This window comes from Periplaneta americana, chromosome 12, assembly GCF_040183065.1.
Source record: "Periplaneta americana isolate PAMFEO1 chromosome 12, P.americana_PAMFEO1_priV1, whole genome shotgun sequence".
Classification (NCBI taxonomy): domain Eukaryota; kingdom Metazoa; phylum Arthropoda; class Insecta; order Blattodea; family Blattidae; genus Periplaneta; species Periplaneta americana.
Window position 1 is genome coordinate 152,074,492 of NC_091128.1, and position 16,685 is coordinate 152,091,176.

Here is a 16,685-nt window from a genome sequence, read left to right on the forward strand (position 1 = left end):
GCTCCAGGCCCTTCATGTGTAAAACAACCCCAAAACATTACTTTAGGGGGGTATTTGGGTGCTTGTTGGAGATGAGCTGCTGTTACTTTTTCGGATCCTTTCCGTACGTAAGAAACACGGTGGCCATGGACCTCGAAATGAGACTCATTGGAAAAAAGTACATTCTTCCAGTCATTCACTGTGCAGTGTTGATGTAATTTTGCCCACATTAAGCTTTTTTGCACATAACAGGGGTTAGCAGTTGCTTCTTAATAGGCTTACGAGCCCTTCGTCCAGCTTCCAAAAGCCTATGCCGCACTGTTGTGACATGAATATTCGCCCCAGTGGTAGCCATTAACTCGCGGGTTAAGTCAACAGCAGTTGGTCTAGGATTTAATTTACTTTTCCTGACAATTAAACGATCATCTGCAGGTGAAGTCTTCCTTTTCCAGCCACAGTTTCCTTTTTTCTGGGGTGTGATGGATCCAGTCTCCCTGTATCGTTTTATGATCGAATTAACAGCAGCCAAACCGATGTGACATTCTGCAGCAATTTGCCTCTGTGTCATAGAAGATGCTCTGCTAATGTTATAATTTTAGACTGTTTTCGTGGAGTTGTATCCATTTGTGAAGACGACAGAATGTACACAGGATTGCAGTATTAAGTCTTCAACACAACTGAAATGCTTATAAGTACAAAACGACAGGCAAAATGTCACATATTGTAAAAAAAATAATGACAGACCTTCAACAATGGAATTACACGTACTACAGATGTCAATTAAAGTGGTATGAGCAGCTGTGAGGCCAACAATGACAGAAAATGTAAAAATATGTCGTGTTCGGATTAATTTGCACGCTACTGTATTGTTTTCCCCTTGAATACAGTCTATAATCAAGAGTTCATTGTCATATTGAGAATTAAAATGAGTACTGGAGATTGTATTGAGTTATTCTGAAAATCTTTTTTTCGTATAAGTTTACGAATATGTAAGAGTTGTGTATGGATTGTTGTAGCTCCTATTGATGAGTCTTCTGTGAAAGAAATGCAGCACTTGGTTAGTAAAGTGGAAGAGATGAGAAGACAACGAGCAATGTTGGCCACACAGTTGAGGGAGTCTACTTGTCAGGATGATATTACTCGTCAACTTGTAACCCGAACTGGGGAGTCACTTGACACAATATTTAGCCAAGAGATGCAGAAACACCAACGATATGTAAGAGAAAGATACAAGTTGTGCTGTTGTGACATTTGCATTTGTATAGCTTATTTTTATATTTCGGAATATAAAGTATATATATGCCTTCACGTATTAATTAGGTTACCTTGTTGACTAGTTTCAGCCTGTGGGCTATCATCAGAACTGAGTGGTCTTTGCGCCTTCTGATTGCATTTCCTGTAGGGGTGTGTTTGTGTAGTGTAATGTGGAATCAAAAAGGATGTGTGTTCTGAAATTGAGGATTTGATGCGGGTGTGTATTTGTGTGCCTGTATATTTTGTATTGTTCTAGTGTGTTTAGTCTCTGGTTTTTCAGATGGAGATGTAGAATTTCCATGTCTGTGTTTATGTTGCTGTAAGTATGGTTGGCGTTTGTGATGTGTTCTGCATATATGAACTGTTTTGTGATTTGGTTATGACTGTGATGAATTCTTTGTAGTATGTTTGAAATGATCTGTCTGTCTGTCTGTCCTATGTAGAAGTTGTTGCAGGTATTGCATTTGAGTTTGTATACACCTGTGTGGTTGTATTTGTTTGTGTTGTTTGTATGTTTAGATGCTTTTGTAATGTTTTGTGTTCTGTATGCGATGTTGTTGACAACAAACACACATTCAAAATCTACAGAAAACCCACAACAACAACAATAACACACATACACAACACATCCAATCACCCAACATTACACAAACAAGCTGCATTCCGAACAATGGTACACAGACTGCTCAACATACCAATGAGCCAACAAGACTACAAAGAAGAGTTAAACACAATCAAATACATAGTACAAGAAAACGGATACAACCCTAACATAATAGACAACATAATAAGAAAGACAAAACATAATCACAAAAAACATAAGAATACAACACAAACATAAGAACACAAAAAATACATCACACTGACATACGAAAACAAAAACACACACAAGATTACAACCTCATTCAAGAAATTAAATTACAACATCGTATACAGGACACAAAACACCCTACAAAAGCATCTCAACACACAAACAAACAAAAACAACCACACAGCTATATACAAACTCAAATAAAACACCTGCAACAACTTCTACATAGGACAGACAGGCAGATCATTTCAAACACGTTACAAAGAACCATCACAGCCATAACCAAATCACAAAACAGTTCATATATGCACAACACATCACAAACGCCAACCATACCTACAGTAACATAAACACAGACATGGAAATTCTACATCTCCAACCGAAAAACCAGAAATTAAACACACTAGAACAATACGAAATATACAGCACATAAAAACACACCCGCATCAAATCCTCAACACACAACTCGATTTCAGAACACACACACTTTTTGACTCCACTTTACATTACATAAACACACCCCCACAGGAAACTCAATCAGAAGGTGCGAAGACCACCCATTTCTGATGATAGCCCACAGGCTGAAACTAGTCAACAAGGTAACCTACAATAGTTAATTAACACGTGAAAGCATATATATATATATATATATATATATATATATATATACTTTATATTTCGAAGTGATACAGTGTTAAAAGTTGTGTAATCAACATGTATTATTCTTATAGCTGCTTTAACAGTTGAAAGAATATTTTTTCATGTTTCACCTGCTTTTAATGATCCATAAAAGGCGTTCATTAGATGTGATTCTTTCTTGTTTTCCAGTAGATTGCTGGTAAATTGGAATGGTCGATAAAGTGTTATTTTAATTTTTATTCAAGTACTTACTTCTGTCATCGACATGTCCAAAATAACTAATTGTTGGGAAATCGTAAAAAACTATAACTGACTTAAAAAATTGAAATGTTCATGTATCCATTGTGATCTGATTAGAAAAAAATATATTCACAATTAATTTTCTTAAGTCTATAGCTTTTGCGATTTTCCAACACTTTGTTATTTTGTATGTGTCCCCTTTTGCAAATCGATGACAGATTTTATAGACTGTGTATTGTTTGGTTTGATTTTGTATTAGCAGTGCATGACAGTTGATATCAGTTCTCGATCAACTTTTACTTTATGTTGTCTCTCGTTGTGAATATGGTTGATAACTCCATTTTACTTTGTTTCAGGTCTCCTTAATTGAGCAAAACTTGTCTGCTCAGGATAACATATTAAAGGCACTAACTGAGGCATATGCACGATATGCAGGGACGCGTAAAGCCACTAATGAAATCATACGTAAAAGAGAAGCAACTATAAATGCTCTGATATCCTCTTATGATGCTTACGAAGATCTTTTAGCCAAATCAAGTAAAGGTCTGGAATTTTATCGTAAATTGGAAACGAATGTAAACAAATTATTGCAACGAGTAAAAGGTACTTGCAAAGTTCAAGAGGAAGAAAGAGACCAAATTCTTGCAAAAAACAACAAAACGCTTCCCAGTTCTCGGCCACTTCCAACATCAGATAGGTCATCTACAGAGTCCCCTATACCATCCAGTGGGCCTAAACTAAAAGATTACCTCCATGGTATGAAACGGGGAAGTGTATCTGGTGTAGGAGGTTATGTGGCAGGTTATCCAAGTGCTACAGGTGCGCAGGCACCGAGCGCGTATTACAACACTAGTCTTTCTGGATATGGGCAAGTCCCTGCGCCAGTAGCTTCACCACAGCCTTCTAGTTATTATGACCAAACAGTGTCAGGAACCTCTGGTTCGCAGCTGCCAGCTGAAAGTGTGAGCAGCCAGCAGTGGGTCCCTGCAGTTCGTCCAGCTCCTGTTGGCTCAGAAGGCACAAGCGATCAGACAGCCGCCGTGAAATTAGAACCGAGTGAAAATAAAATCACCCTGCCACCGCAGGGGTATTCATTCCCAGGTCTGCCTGCGTCTTCTGATCAGTCTACAGCACTGAAAGTTGGAGCAGCATATCGTTCTGCAGCAATGTATTCTGAGTATGGCGTCTCACAATACAACTACAGCAACGCTTCTGTGGTTCAGCCTCCAGCTTACATTCAACAGCAGCCACAAGAACAGCCCACATTCTCACAAGGACAAGCAAGTAGTGTTGGTCAGACATCGACTTATAATTACACCACTCCATATATGCAGCAGTATGATATGTCTAGTCAAGCTGCAGTATCTGGTTATGCACCTGGGAGTGCTGTTATTGCAGGATCTTCAGTCAGTACTTATCCTTCAGATACTAAGACTTACGTGACGCAGCCTCAATTGAATCAACAGCCTAATCAGTACACTCCGGCAATGTCTCAACAGTATCAATCATTGCAACCGTCATATCAGCAAGGAGGGACCATGTATCCATCAAATAGTAATGTAAATTACACAGATATTACCGAACAGAAAGTACCTGATTCTGGATCATATTACATGCCTTCTTCAACTCCTCAGAATTATGTAGTGGGTGCATACACATCGCAGAATTACCCCGCCACTTCAACACAACAGCCAGCTTCTACATCAGTCGCCTCCTCTATGCCACAAAGTTTACCTGAACAGTCCCAGGTTCCAGCAGTATCTGGCGTTCAGTTGGGCTATACATATGATAACGCAACAAGTAACGCCTATCAGTATGGTAGTAACTATCAGGGTTCCAAATTAGGCTACCCTGGACAGTCTCCACAGCCAACTATGTGGCCCCAGCAGTCACAGGCGACTAACATTTATGCTGTGAGTAGTGCTAACGCCACTACCACGACCACAACCACCACATCTACCACTACAAACACAGGATCGTATTACGGTTCAGAATTTCATGCCAGTAATTCAGCCACCTCTTTGTCTAGTGGATCGTCTTCAGAAGTATCAATAAGTAATCCACACTACTACAGTGCTACAATGCAGCAGTATCAACAATACCCACAGACTTATTCGTACCCTACAACGTCTCAGGCTGGCGTTTATAGTTCACAGCAAGCAACAGAAGTACAGTCATATGCATTATCAAAGCCTAATGTAGTAAATCCTTCTGCATCATCAACAGAGTTCCAGTACATGACAGCAACAGGAGCTTCGTACTACACAAATGCTGGAACCTACGGCACTTCACAGACTTGTTCATCGCAGACTTCTATAGAAGGCCAAACATACGCGGTGCAATATAATGCAAATCAGAGCGCTACCACCTATCAAACTCCAGGATATTCACAAGCCTCGTATTATTCATTGCCGTATGGCTATCAGTATGGTGTAGACAGTGTAACTGGCACACCTCCTCAGAGTCCACACCATGTTCAACATACAAATTACCCCGTATGTACAACCTTTAATCATACGCCCCAAAGTCCAATGACGTATATGCAAGCACGTGATCAAAATAATAGTACAGTAACCACGTATACTCAGCAAGGAGGCAGTTCTTTGTCCTCAAGTTCAGTACAAGACGTAAAATGTAACGGAATTGAAAAGGGTACTTCATCTAATGTGGATCTATTAGCAGGTCTTGATTTTTCTCTTAATCAAGCACCCTTAGAGCCTCAGCAACCTGCAACAACATCTGCTTGGAAGGAAGAAGAGCAGAAGCCTGCTGTGTCAGGAAGTTCAAATATTAAACAGACTCCTGCTCCTAGTGGGGTAAACATTCCTGCTTCAACCAATCAGATATCCTCAATTGTTCCAAAGAAAACAGAATTACCCTCTGTATCCAGTACTGTTACAGCCACCTCCTCATTAACAGCATTGCCACAGACTAATGGTGTAGATTCAGATTCAGCAAATGAGAAACCTGGTAAAGATACTTTACCAGTATCGACATTGTCAGTTTCTGGAGGCGATACAAACCAGGACGAGGGCAAATTAATATCAAAAGCATTTGGGAAAGATCCATACACAGATCCAGAAGCACTGAATCAGTTTGTTCAGGAAGTAGGAAAATATGAAAAGTTTGTTGATGGATTGACTAATAAAACACTAAATGGACCAACACCCCTTGACATGAAGTGGAAGGAATTACTAGATTTACAGGTATGATCGTAAATTTAAGTCGCCATAGTCATAGTTCATTATACAGGGTGGCAGCAGATAAGATTTTATTCGTAATAACTGCTCTAAGGAAGGAAAGAAGGAAAAATAAGACATTGCATACTAAAGATGGTACTCTCGGCTCCACAAGTAAAGAACCCTGGCCTCACACCACTTCTGCACAGATGACAGTGATTGACAGGCCAGTTAGGGGAAGCTGTTGCCACGTTTGCTCTTGGCTGGACTCTTTAAATGTATTTTCTTTTGCAATTGGTTGGATTCTTTCAAAAATGGAAAATTCACAACACAGCATTCTCGACGGTCTCCTGGCGGTATCTTTGTCCACAGTTTCACTAATTGGGGGAGCGTGTCAGTCAGATTTATGGCTTCCTGAACCCAACCCTACAACGAAGGTTCTTTACTTGTGAAACCAAGAGTAGCTCGTTATTAAATATTTCTCATAAGGTAGAGCTGGAAACTAGTTCGATTAATTAAAATGTGTCTCAGTGAAACGTATAGCAGAGTTCGTATAGGTCAGTTTCTGTCAGATGCGTTTCCAATTCACTGTGAGCTAAATCAAGGAGATGCACTATCGCCTTTACTTTTTAACTTTGCTCTAGAGTATCCATTAGGAAAGTCCACGATAACAGAGAGGGTTTGGAATTGAACGGGTTACATCAGCTGCTTGTCTATGCAGATGACTTGAATATGTTAGGAGAAAATCCACAAACGATTAGGGAAAACACGGGAATTTTACTGGAAGCAAGTAAAGAGATAGGTTTGGAAGTAAATCCCGAAAAGACAAAGTATATGATTATGACTCGTGACGAGAATATTGTACGAAATGAAAATATAAAAATTGGAAATTTATCTTTTGAAGAGTTGGAGAAGTTCAAATATCTTGGAGCAACAGTAACAAATATAAATGATACTGGGGAGGAAATTAAACACAGAATAAATATGGGAAATGCCTATTATTATTCGGTTGAGAAACTTTTATCATCCAGTCTGCTGTCAAAAAATCTGAAAGTTAGAATTTATAAAACAGTTATATTACAGGTTATCCTTATACAGGAAAGGAACATAGGTTAAGGGTGTTTGAGAATAAGGTGCTTAGGAAAATATTTGGGGCTAAGAGGGATAAAGTTACACAACACAGAACTGCATGCATTGTATTCTTCACCTGACATAATTAGGAGCATTAAATCCAGACGTTTGAGATGGGCAGGGCATGTAGCAAGTATGGGCGAATCCAGAAATGCATATAGAGTGTTAGTTGGGAGGCCGGAGGGAAAAAGACCTTTAGGGAGGCCGAGACGTAGATGGGAGGATAATATTAAAATGGATTTGAGGGAGGTGGGATATGATGATAGAGAATGGATTAATCTTGCTGAGGATAGGGACCAATGGCGGTCTTAAGTGAGGGCGGCAATGAACCTCCGGGTTCCTTAAAAGCCAGTAATTAAGGCAGAGCTGGTGTAATTACACGATTCGAATTATATTTTGTATTGTGAGTGCAATATTTGTGAAAAGTGAAATAGGCAATAAATGAAGAGAACTATAGTGAACAAAATTTACCACAGAATGAAATTACATTTGTTTCAGTCTAAAAATTTTGCTATATACAAGGGTCATTCCGAAAGTAATGCCTCCTATTTATTTTCATGGAAACTACAACAGATATAGAGAGCATAATAACACAGTTAAATAAACCAAGATTTCAGGTACATACAGTTATTTTTATAAATAGTTACTACCATTTGTTGCAGCGATAAACAAGAGTCTGCATGCCGTGCTCGTAAAAATCTGAACCAGCATAGGCAAGCCCCTTTGTTACAACTGCGATGACAGCATTCTTGTCTGGAAAATGTTGACACATAGTCAATCTTTCATAGGCTCAAAATGTTGAAAGTCTAAAGGCTCTAAATCTGGACTATATGGTGGATGTGGTAGGACAGTCCAGGCAAATTTTGCAATGTGCTTGGTGGTCGTGAAATTGGTATGGGGTCTGACGGTCTGAGCTAATCTTGTTGCAAGCAAAAGGTTTTCTTCTCTGGCCTGACTCTGGAAATTCAGGCTTTCAACTTAGGCAACATCTTATAGTGTTCAGAATTGACAGTTTCTCCAGGCTCCAGGACATCCAAAAAAATCGCACTCTGTCTATTCCAAGGACTGTGATTTTCACCACTGTTGAAACACACATTACCTACGACCTCGCTGTACTTGCATGCACTGTAGTCTGTGTACACATTTATAGCCCTGTCGCTCTAATTTCTGGCAGCCAATCACGTTGCAGGTCGGCTACATTTAAACGTGTGCGTCTTGTGATTCGCTGATGAAGATGTTAAGCATTTCCTAAGGCTGGATAAATACTTAATATAATCGCCCGACATTTTGGCTCTTTCGTTGGTGTTCGCAGAAAGCACACGAGGACGTTATTTGCCGCTCAATTATTTGCTGAATTACAGGCGTTTGATTTATTATCATAGGAGCTATGACATGATAATGTTTAACGGTGTGGCAAATAGATCCCTCGTCTGGTAGCGCGGCAACGAAAGAACAAAAATGGCGAACAATACTACCTATCTAGATTTTATAGAGCCTTGACTTCCTAGGACGTAAGCAAAGAGGAGGAGTCACGCCGGGAATAACAGCATCGCGACTATAACAAGTGTCATTGGATGTCAATAGCTGCAATTTGTTCGGCAGTGAGAAATTTAATAACACATCTCTGTTGCTTACACACTTCTATATCAGATGCCATTTTGGTAGATTGCCTTGCTGCCACTATCTATAGAATGACAACCAAAATAACAGGACATTAGCGTGAAGGTTCAACCTTTACTACAATGCCACTAAACTCCGGCTTAGACGTTACAGGTCAGCACAAAAAAATAGGCGACATTAACTTCGAAACAACCCTCGTAGTTACAAATAATTTATTAAATAGTTTCTTAACGAATGTACAAGTAGTAAAACATGACTAAATGTATTGTGAGTGCAGAATTAGTTCCTGTAGTATTAATTACATTTCTTTCTCTTCCCTAGGAAAAAGATGCTCATAAACGCAGCATTTCTGTAGCCCGTTGCTATCCAATGAAGAACCGGTTTCCAGATATTTTACCATATGATCATTCAAGAATTGAACTCCCCTCAACAAAAGATGATTATATTAATGCTTCTTACATGAAGAACTTAACACCTTTGACACCTCCTTTCATCGTTACACAGGCTCCATTGCCTTCAACATATACAGACTTTTGGACAATGGTGTGGGAACAACAAGTTGAAGTGATTGTGTGTCTTCTCAATGATTCAGAGGTAATGAGAAAAATATAAACAAACTTGATTTAGTGTGAAAGTGTATACAGGCTCTATGTTTAGGTCATTGGCACCCTGCAAAAAGTAAATTTTGGGGCCCTCCTTCCTTTAACTTTACTCCTTCTAATATTTGGCAAAAAAAGTGAAACAATAATTGTGTTGCAAATCAAGATTTCAGGCATAACTCCCTGTAAAGTTGATTTGAATAATTTCGAGGGAAAAATTGTTCCGGAGCCGGGTATCGAACCCGGGACCTTTGGTTTAATGTACCAACGCTCTACCACTGAGCTATTCGGGAACTCTAACCGACACCGATCCAATTTTTCCCTCTATATCCACAGACCTCAAAGTGGGCTGACAACCGTCAAGCAACCAACTTCGAGTGCACACTAAGGTCCCGGGTTCGATACCCGCCTCCGGAACAATTTTTCCCTCGAAATTATTCAAATCAACTTTACAGGGAGTTATGCCTGAAATCTTGATTTGCATAATACACGTCACTGTTCGTTAACAGAAAACCACAATGTAAGTCACACGGAGTTAGTGTGCACTCGAAGTTGGTTGCTTGACGGTTGTCAGCCCACTTTGAGGTCTGTGGATATAGAGGGAAAAATTGGATCGGTGTCGGTTAGAGTTCCCGAGTAGCTCAGTGGTAGAGCGTTGGTACGTTAAACCAAAGGTCCCGGGTTCGATACCCGGCTCCGGAACAATTTTTGCCTCGAAATTATTCAATAATTGTGTTAATTATATTATTATTATTATTATTATTAAATAATTAATTAATATATAGTTGTCCACACCTGTGGAGTAATGGTCAGCTCATCTGGCTGTGAAACCAGGTGGCCCGGGTTCGAATCCCGGTTGGGGCAAGTTACCTGGTTGAGGTTTTTTCCGGGGTTTTCCCTCAACCCAATAGGAGCAACTGGTAATTTTCAGTGCTGGACCCCGGACTCATTTCACCGGCATTATCACCTTCATTTCATTCAGACGCTAAATAACCTAGATGTTGATACAGTGTCGTAAAATAACCCAATAAAATAAAAAAATAAAATATATAGTTTAGTTGGGCAATTCTTAACTAAAAGCAAAGTAAAACCCCAAGATCACATATATAACAAATTGCTCAGCCTTATAGGCTTTGGTGGCAACAACTTTTATCAATTTCACTATGCTGTCATCTAGCTACTGCATAAGAAGTCACGTTGGAACTCTCATTTGAATTGCATGGAGCAACTATACTTCAATCTAGCGGTATTAGTTGAAGTTCAAGATTATATAACTCCATAATTAAAATCCATCCTGAATTTTGAATACTTTCAGTTTTTAATTTCATATCAGCGTCACTGGTGTGCTGGAATTTTGTCCCACAGGAGTTCTTTTACATGCTGGTAAATTTAGTGACATGAGCCTGTCGCATTTAAGCACACTTAAATGCCATTGACCTGGGCCGGGATCGAACCCACAACCTCGAGCACAGAAGGCCAGTGCTATACCAAATGCACTACCCAGGTCGACTCTACTTATCAATGATATTTAAATTTATATTATGTATAAAGTTTTTTTTCCCCCATTTTTTTTTTGTATATACATTCATTCATAGTATTCTGCCCAAGGGCAGGTCTTTCACTGTAAACCCAGCATTCTCCTTTCCTATTTTCTGCCTTCCTCTTAGTCTCCACATATGATCCATATATCTTAATGTCGTCTATCATCTGATATCTTCTTCTGCCCCGAACTCTTCACCATTCTTTCCAGTGTATCCTTCAGAAGGCAGTTTCTTCTCAACCAGTGACCTAGCGAATTCCTTTTTCTCTTCCTGATCAGTTTCAAGTTTTGTATATATATATAATATTTGTGTGCATTAATTTTTGTATTTCTGTATTATAATGGAACTACAACTGAACATGAGCTTTGCTCACACAGGTGTTTCTGATTTTTTATGCTTTGTATAATTAATTTGGTATAAATAAATATCAAATAGGCCTATTCGAAGTGTTAAACCTTCTAAATGGAAATTTCAGTTGTCGAACTATTTTATTTTTGCTTATATAGTTGCAGGGCCAAGTGTACTGGCCAATAGAAAAAGGTCAGGAATTGGCAATGGGAAAAATGAAACTTACACTTCAGAGCTCAAATGTACGTTCTCATTGGGTCGAGAGAATTGTTTCTGTGACTGCAGTTGAAGCACGAGTGACAAGAGTTATTGTTCATCTTCAATTTACAGCATGGCCTGGCAGGTAATGTTTATGTTACATAAAGGCAATTCAACAATATGAATTTGAAACTCTTAAAGAATAATAGTTCAACTTGTATAAACATGTATACTAAAATCTATTGCTTCATGGTTTTCACATATTCCTTAATTTAGAAGGCAATTGGAGATTTAGATAAATACACATGCTTTCAGCATTACTGGTACCAAAAATTGATAGTTGGCGTGCCATTTTCCTTTATTTTTGTCTATTATTTTCCTCTCTTCTCACTTTGTCACTCTCTCATCCCCTCCTCTTTCTTCCTCTCTTGGCTTTTTCTCATATCCACTTATCTCCATTCTTCTTTTTTTTAACATTTTTCTTTCTTTTTCCCTTTCTTAAGGTACGGTCACACATCACTACTTTTGCAGTGCTGCAGTACAAAAAACTGCACAACTCTTGTACTGTGACGTGTGAACAACGGTGCAATCCGAAAAGTAGCGGCTGCCAAACCTGTTGCCCGCTACTTTTCCATGCTGCGCTCAGCTTAAAAGTAGCGACATGTGAACAGGGCTCTCAGGGTTGCAGCCGCAGCATTTTTGATATCGGTTTTGTTGAAATTTTTACTGCGGTTGCAACCAGTGTTACCACCCAAATGTGCCAATGATACTTTTATTATTTGGATATATTTTAATGTTAAATGTGATGAAAATAAGTTATTTGTAACAGGTATTAAATACACAACACAGTCTGAGCATAATTGCTGACGATATAATTCATTTTTTAAATTTTCTGTAGCGTAGTTCCGAACAGGAGGGTTGCCAACATTGATTACGTGAATATATATTGTTGGTTATCTTTTAAGTATATATATATATTTTTTTTATCCAATGCCACCAGGTTGTCTTTTCGACATTTCTGGTCTTCTCTCCTGGCTGTGGCTTAATTGTAACCCACTTCTGAGGTTGGGGCGCCTGGAAGGCGGAGTTACATTACCCCGATGATGTGATAGGATGATTATGACAATGTAGTACCAGGAGAGGTCTTAAATCTAAACTTAACCTAAATTCCAGACCATGGACGAACACAGGAATAAACCCCTTTAAGGAAAAATTCCTGTGCTCTAGCCGGGAATCGAACCCGGGACCTCATGAACTATAGCCAGAAGCTCTGACCACTAGACCATGAGGCTGGTCTATAATGAGGAGTGTCTCATAAATTGTTACTAAATTAATTCTTGCCTTACTGTATGTACACAGAGAGTATCAAATATTATTTGAGATTAGTGTCCTAATTTTCATCTAGATGATATGATATAAGCCTGCTTTTAATTATCTTGACTCTAAGGAGTATTTGGGATTAGTCTGTTTTATCTTTAGTGGTGTATGTAATATAATATTTTGTATTTTAGTACGATAATTTTACACTTGTATTTTGACAATGCTTTAGAGTAGGCATTTTTAAATGCTTTATAGTAAAAATAATGTCAAGTTTTGAATAATAGGACAGAAAAGCAAATAATAGATAAGTAAGCTTTGGCTTACGTGTGAACACGACACGCAACTTTTGCAGATTCAGAACAAAAGTTGCGCAGCAAAAGTAGCGACGTGTGACCGTACCTTTAGATAAATACACATGCTTTCAGCATTACTGGTACCAAAAATTGATGGTATGCCATTTTCCTTTATTTTTGTCTATTATTTTCCTCTCTTCACACTTTGTCACTCTCTCGTCCCCTCCTCTTTCTTCCTCTCTTGGCTTTTTCTCATTTCCACTTATCTCCATTCTTCTTTCTTTAACATTTTTCTTTCTTCTTTCCTTTCTTAGGTCCTTACTTCATCCCTTTCATCGTATTTATTTTTTATCTTTCTCTTCCGTCTCTCTCTCTCTTTCTTTTATTTACTTTTTCCTTCTCTCTTTTTATATATCCTTTATTTCCGCATTTTTTCTTCTTTACTTCCTTCTATCTTTTGATTTCTCTTTTCCCTCTTTTTACAATTTTCCATCATAAACTATGAGATTTGTTACTGAATATTTGAAGTAAATTTATCAAAATAGTATGAGTGCGTCAGTTCATTATTATTTTATGAACATATTAGAACAGAATGATAATTTGCTAGAAATTGACTCTAACAGTTTGCTTTTAATTTCCAGTTCATTTCCAGCATCTCCAGGACCATTTTTAAGTTTTGTCTCGGAAACACTGAACTTCTACTCACAGCAAAGAGGTGCTTGTCATCCTGTAGTAGTTCACTGCTTGTCAGGTGTGGGACGCACTGGCCTATTTTGCCTCGTAACAGCTGCTGTATGTGAGATTCAAGCAGGACGTGGCCTCTTAGATTTAGTGACTACTACAGCTGTCATGAGTACGCATAGGAAAGGATCTCTCAGAGACAGAGAACATCTTAAATTTGCTTACCAGGCTGTCTTGTACTATGCACAGGATTTACTTATGAAATGTGAGTATGTAATTAGTATCATATAGTAATGTGTTCTTGTATATTTTCCACTTAAAATACTTAGTGTACTTTTACCCAGTGTTTTTTCTCTGGAGGAGAAGGTGGTGGAACTCTGTGTAAAAATTTTGGTTGAACAGGGAGATGATTACTGCCAGTGAACCAGGAATTCAACGCCTAAACACAGTTTAGAAAAAATAAATCCTACTAAAAACATAATTAACTCATATTTATTTTCACATCTTCATGCACCTTTCAGAAGAAGTACAAAGCCACCGGCGAAGCTCAGTCGGCTAAGGCGCTTGCCTGCCGATCCGAAGTTACGTTCGGGCACGGGTTCGATTCCTGCTTGGGCTGATTACCTGGTTGGGTTTTTTCCGAGGTTTTGCCCAACCATAAGGCAAATGTCAGGTAATCTATGACGAATCCTTGGCCTCATCTCGCTATCACCAATTTCGACGTTAAATAACCTCGTAGTTGATACAGCGTCGTTAAATAACCAAGTAAAAAAAAAAAAAAGAAGTACAAATTAAATCCATGTTAGTATAAACTGACTCAGTTTGGGTTAACAAAATAATAAATTGGTTTGTAACAAAGGTATTTACTGAACCACTAAACGACATTTCATACAAGTTGAGAGGATGTGAAAGCATTTCTTTCCCCTTCTACTTGCCCTGAGTCCGTCAGTGACAGGGCGGTAGCTGTTACCTCTTATACCTGCACCCCCCAAGTTGTACATACAAGAAAATAAAATATTAAATAAAGTTACATAAGTGAATATAAAATACAGTGACACAGATCTTTGACAATTACATGGTTGAGTATATTTTACTGTCGTTTTTACAATATTTTCAACTAATAATTTTAAGGAATGTTAGTTTGTATTATGAAGTCAGGGGGGAGCGATACAGTGCAGATTGTCCTATTGTATGTGTGTTGTAGAGTAGCAACTAGCGGTGGAGAAAACATTTATTTTCTGCTCTCAGTAGCTTTTTAATGTGCCAATTGATATAAACAGCAATAAAATGAAATATAAACCCTTAGTACAGACTTTCGAAATATAGATTATTAGTAAACATTTTCAATAATATAATTTTTCACTATGTTGAAAATAAATTAATCGAACGTTAGTAAGATCGATAGTAGCATCTTCCCCTTCACTGATGGTTGAGAATGCGAGTAGAAGGGAAGGTCTATCAACCAAACTGAAATGAGAATTAGGTTGGTGCATAAGTTTGCAGTGGTTTTACGTAAGTTTATTAAACATATCAGATACACATAAGAGAGAAGTTAATCATCAACAATATATTCTTCTTCACTATTTACAACAATCTGCCAATGCTGTAGTAGTTTTTCGATTCCACATCTCTAGTAATCGCGTGGCTTTGAGTTAAAGAAGTTGTCAAGCCATGTTCGGAGCATATTTTCATTCAGAAAGGAAGTTCCTTGAAGGTTGTTTGAGAGCAGAAAAGGTGAAAATCTGAGGGCGCGAGATCAGGTGAATAGGTTGGGTGTGGAATGACTTCCCAACTCAACTCCTGGATAGTGTTTTGTGTCAGATTAGCAGAGTGCGGACAGGCGTTATTGTGGAGTAGCATCACTTCACGCAGTCTTGTTTGTCGGTTTTCATGAATTGTGTGTGCAAGACATCTCAGTTGATGGCAATAAATGTCGCACGATGGTGGAATGGTCACAGTTCATCACATTTGTCAGTTCTCGAGTACACTGACGTGGATCATTGTGGTTTCATTTAAACAGTCTTTATCAAACCCTGAAGGTCTTTCTGAACATGGAGTGTCACTAATATCAAAACAATCTTCCTTAAAACGAGAAATCCTTTTTCTTGTCGTGCTCTCTCAGATAGCATTGTCCCGATACACGGCGCAAATGTTTCTGACTGCTTTCGCCCCTCTATTGAACTCAAAAAGAAGAATATGTCGGAAATGTTCCACTTTCTCCACTTAACACTTCACTTTCTAGCGTCCACAGCTTCACTCACTATCTGCAAAAATGAAAACTTCAGTATGTAAACTCAAGCACAACAAATGAACTTCAAATAAAAAATGACGATCGATAAATAAACCCATAGCAACCGAAGTACCAACACGTGAAACAAAAATGCTATGAACTTATGCACCAATTCAATACATAAGAGTACCCAAAGTATTAGATGATGTTCCACAACATAACCATTTCTTCAGTATTTTCTCCTTTCCTATTATGCTCTTTTCTTGTGACGTCTGTTGCAAATGATGACCTTTTAGCAACAAAGATTTAATATACTTGTCAGGGTTGAAGCTGATCAAAGGCGGCCCAACAATTCTAATAAGAAGCAGGTTTCTCATGGTGTTAACTAGCAGTGATGATCTCAGTGGAGAGATGGAGTTGGGAAAAGTCTCACAATATATTGACAGCGTAAAATTCTAACATTTCTGCGGCCCCAAGGCAATATGTGATGTCATTTTTTTTTTGCAGTTTTTCAGGGGCGAGCATTTAAAGTTTGAAGGACCATGGACCATATTAGATCATGGAAGTTTAAAGTGTAACAATATCAGTGTAATTAAAATCTTATTGTTTCACATAATCTAGA

At 38.4% G+C, this 16,685-nt stretch overlaps 1 protein-coding gene and 1 non-coding gene across 6 annotated transcripts in view; one reads left to right on the top strand and one right to left on the bottom strand.

Annotated features, from left to right (window-relative positions):
- mop (tyrosine-protein phosphatase non-receptor type protein myopic) overlaps positions 1-16,685 on the top strand; it is a 69,005-nt gene that overhangs the window by 28,655 nt on the left and 23,665 nt on the right. For all 5 annotated transcript variants that reach the window (XM_069842307.1, XM_069842306.1, XM_069842310.1 and 2 more), the window contains exons 11-15: positions 996-1,195; positions 3,280-6,129; positions 9,175-9,447; positions 11,500-11,684; positions 13,794-14,098. In XM_069842307.1, the coding sequence (XP_069698408.1) occupies positions 996-1,195; positions 3,280-6,129; positions 9,175-9,447; positions 11,500-11,684; positions 13,794-14,098 (3,813 nt within the window). The remainder of the gene's footprint in view (positions 1-995; positions 1,196-3,279; positions 6,130-9,174; positions 9,448-11,499; positions 11,685-13,793; positions 14,099-16,685) is intronic.
- Positions 9,674-9,745, bottom strand: TRNAN-AUU (transfer RNA asparagine (anticodon AUU)). The gene has a single exon. It is a non-coding gene; the product is annotated as a tRNA-Asn (tRNA).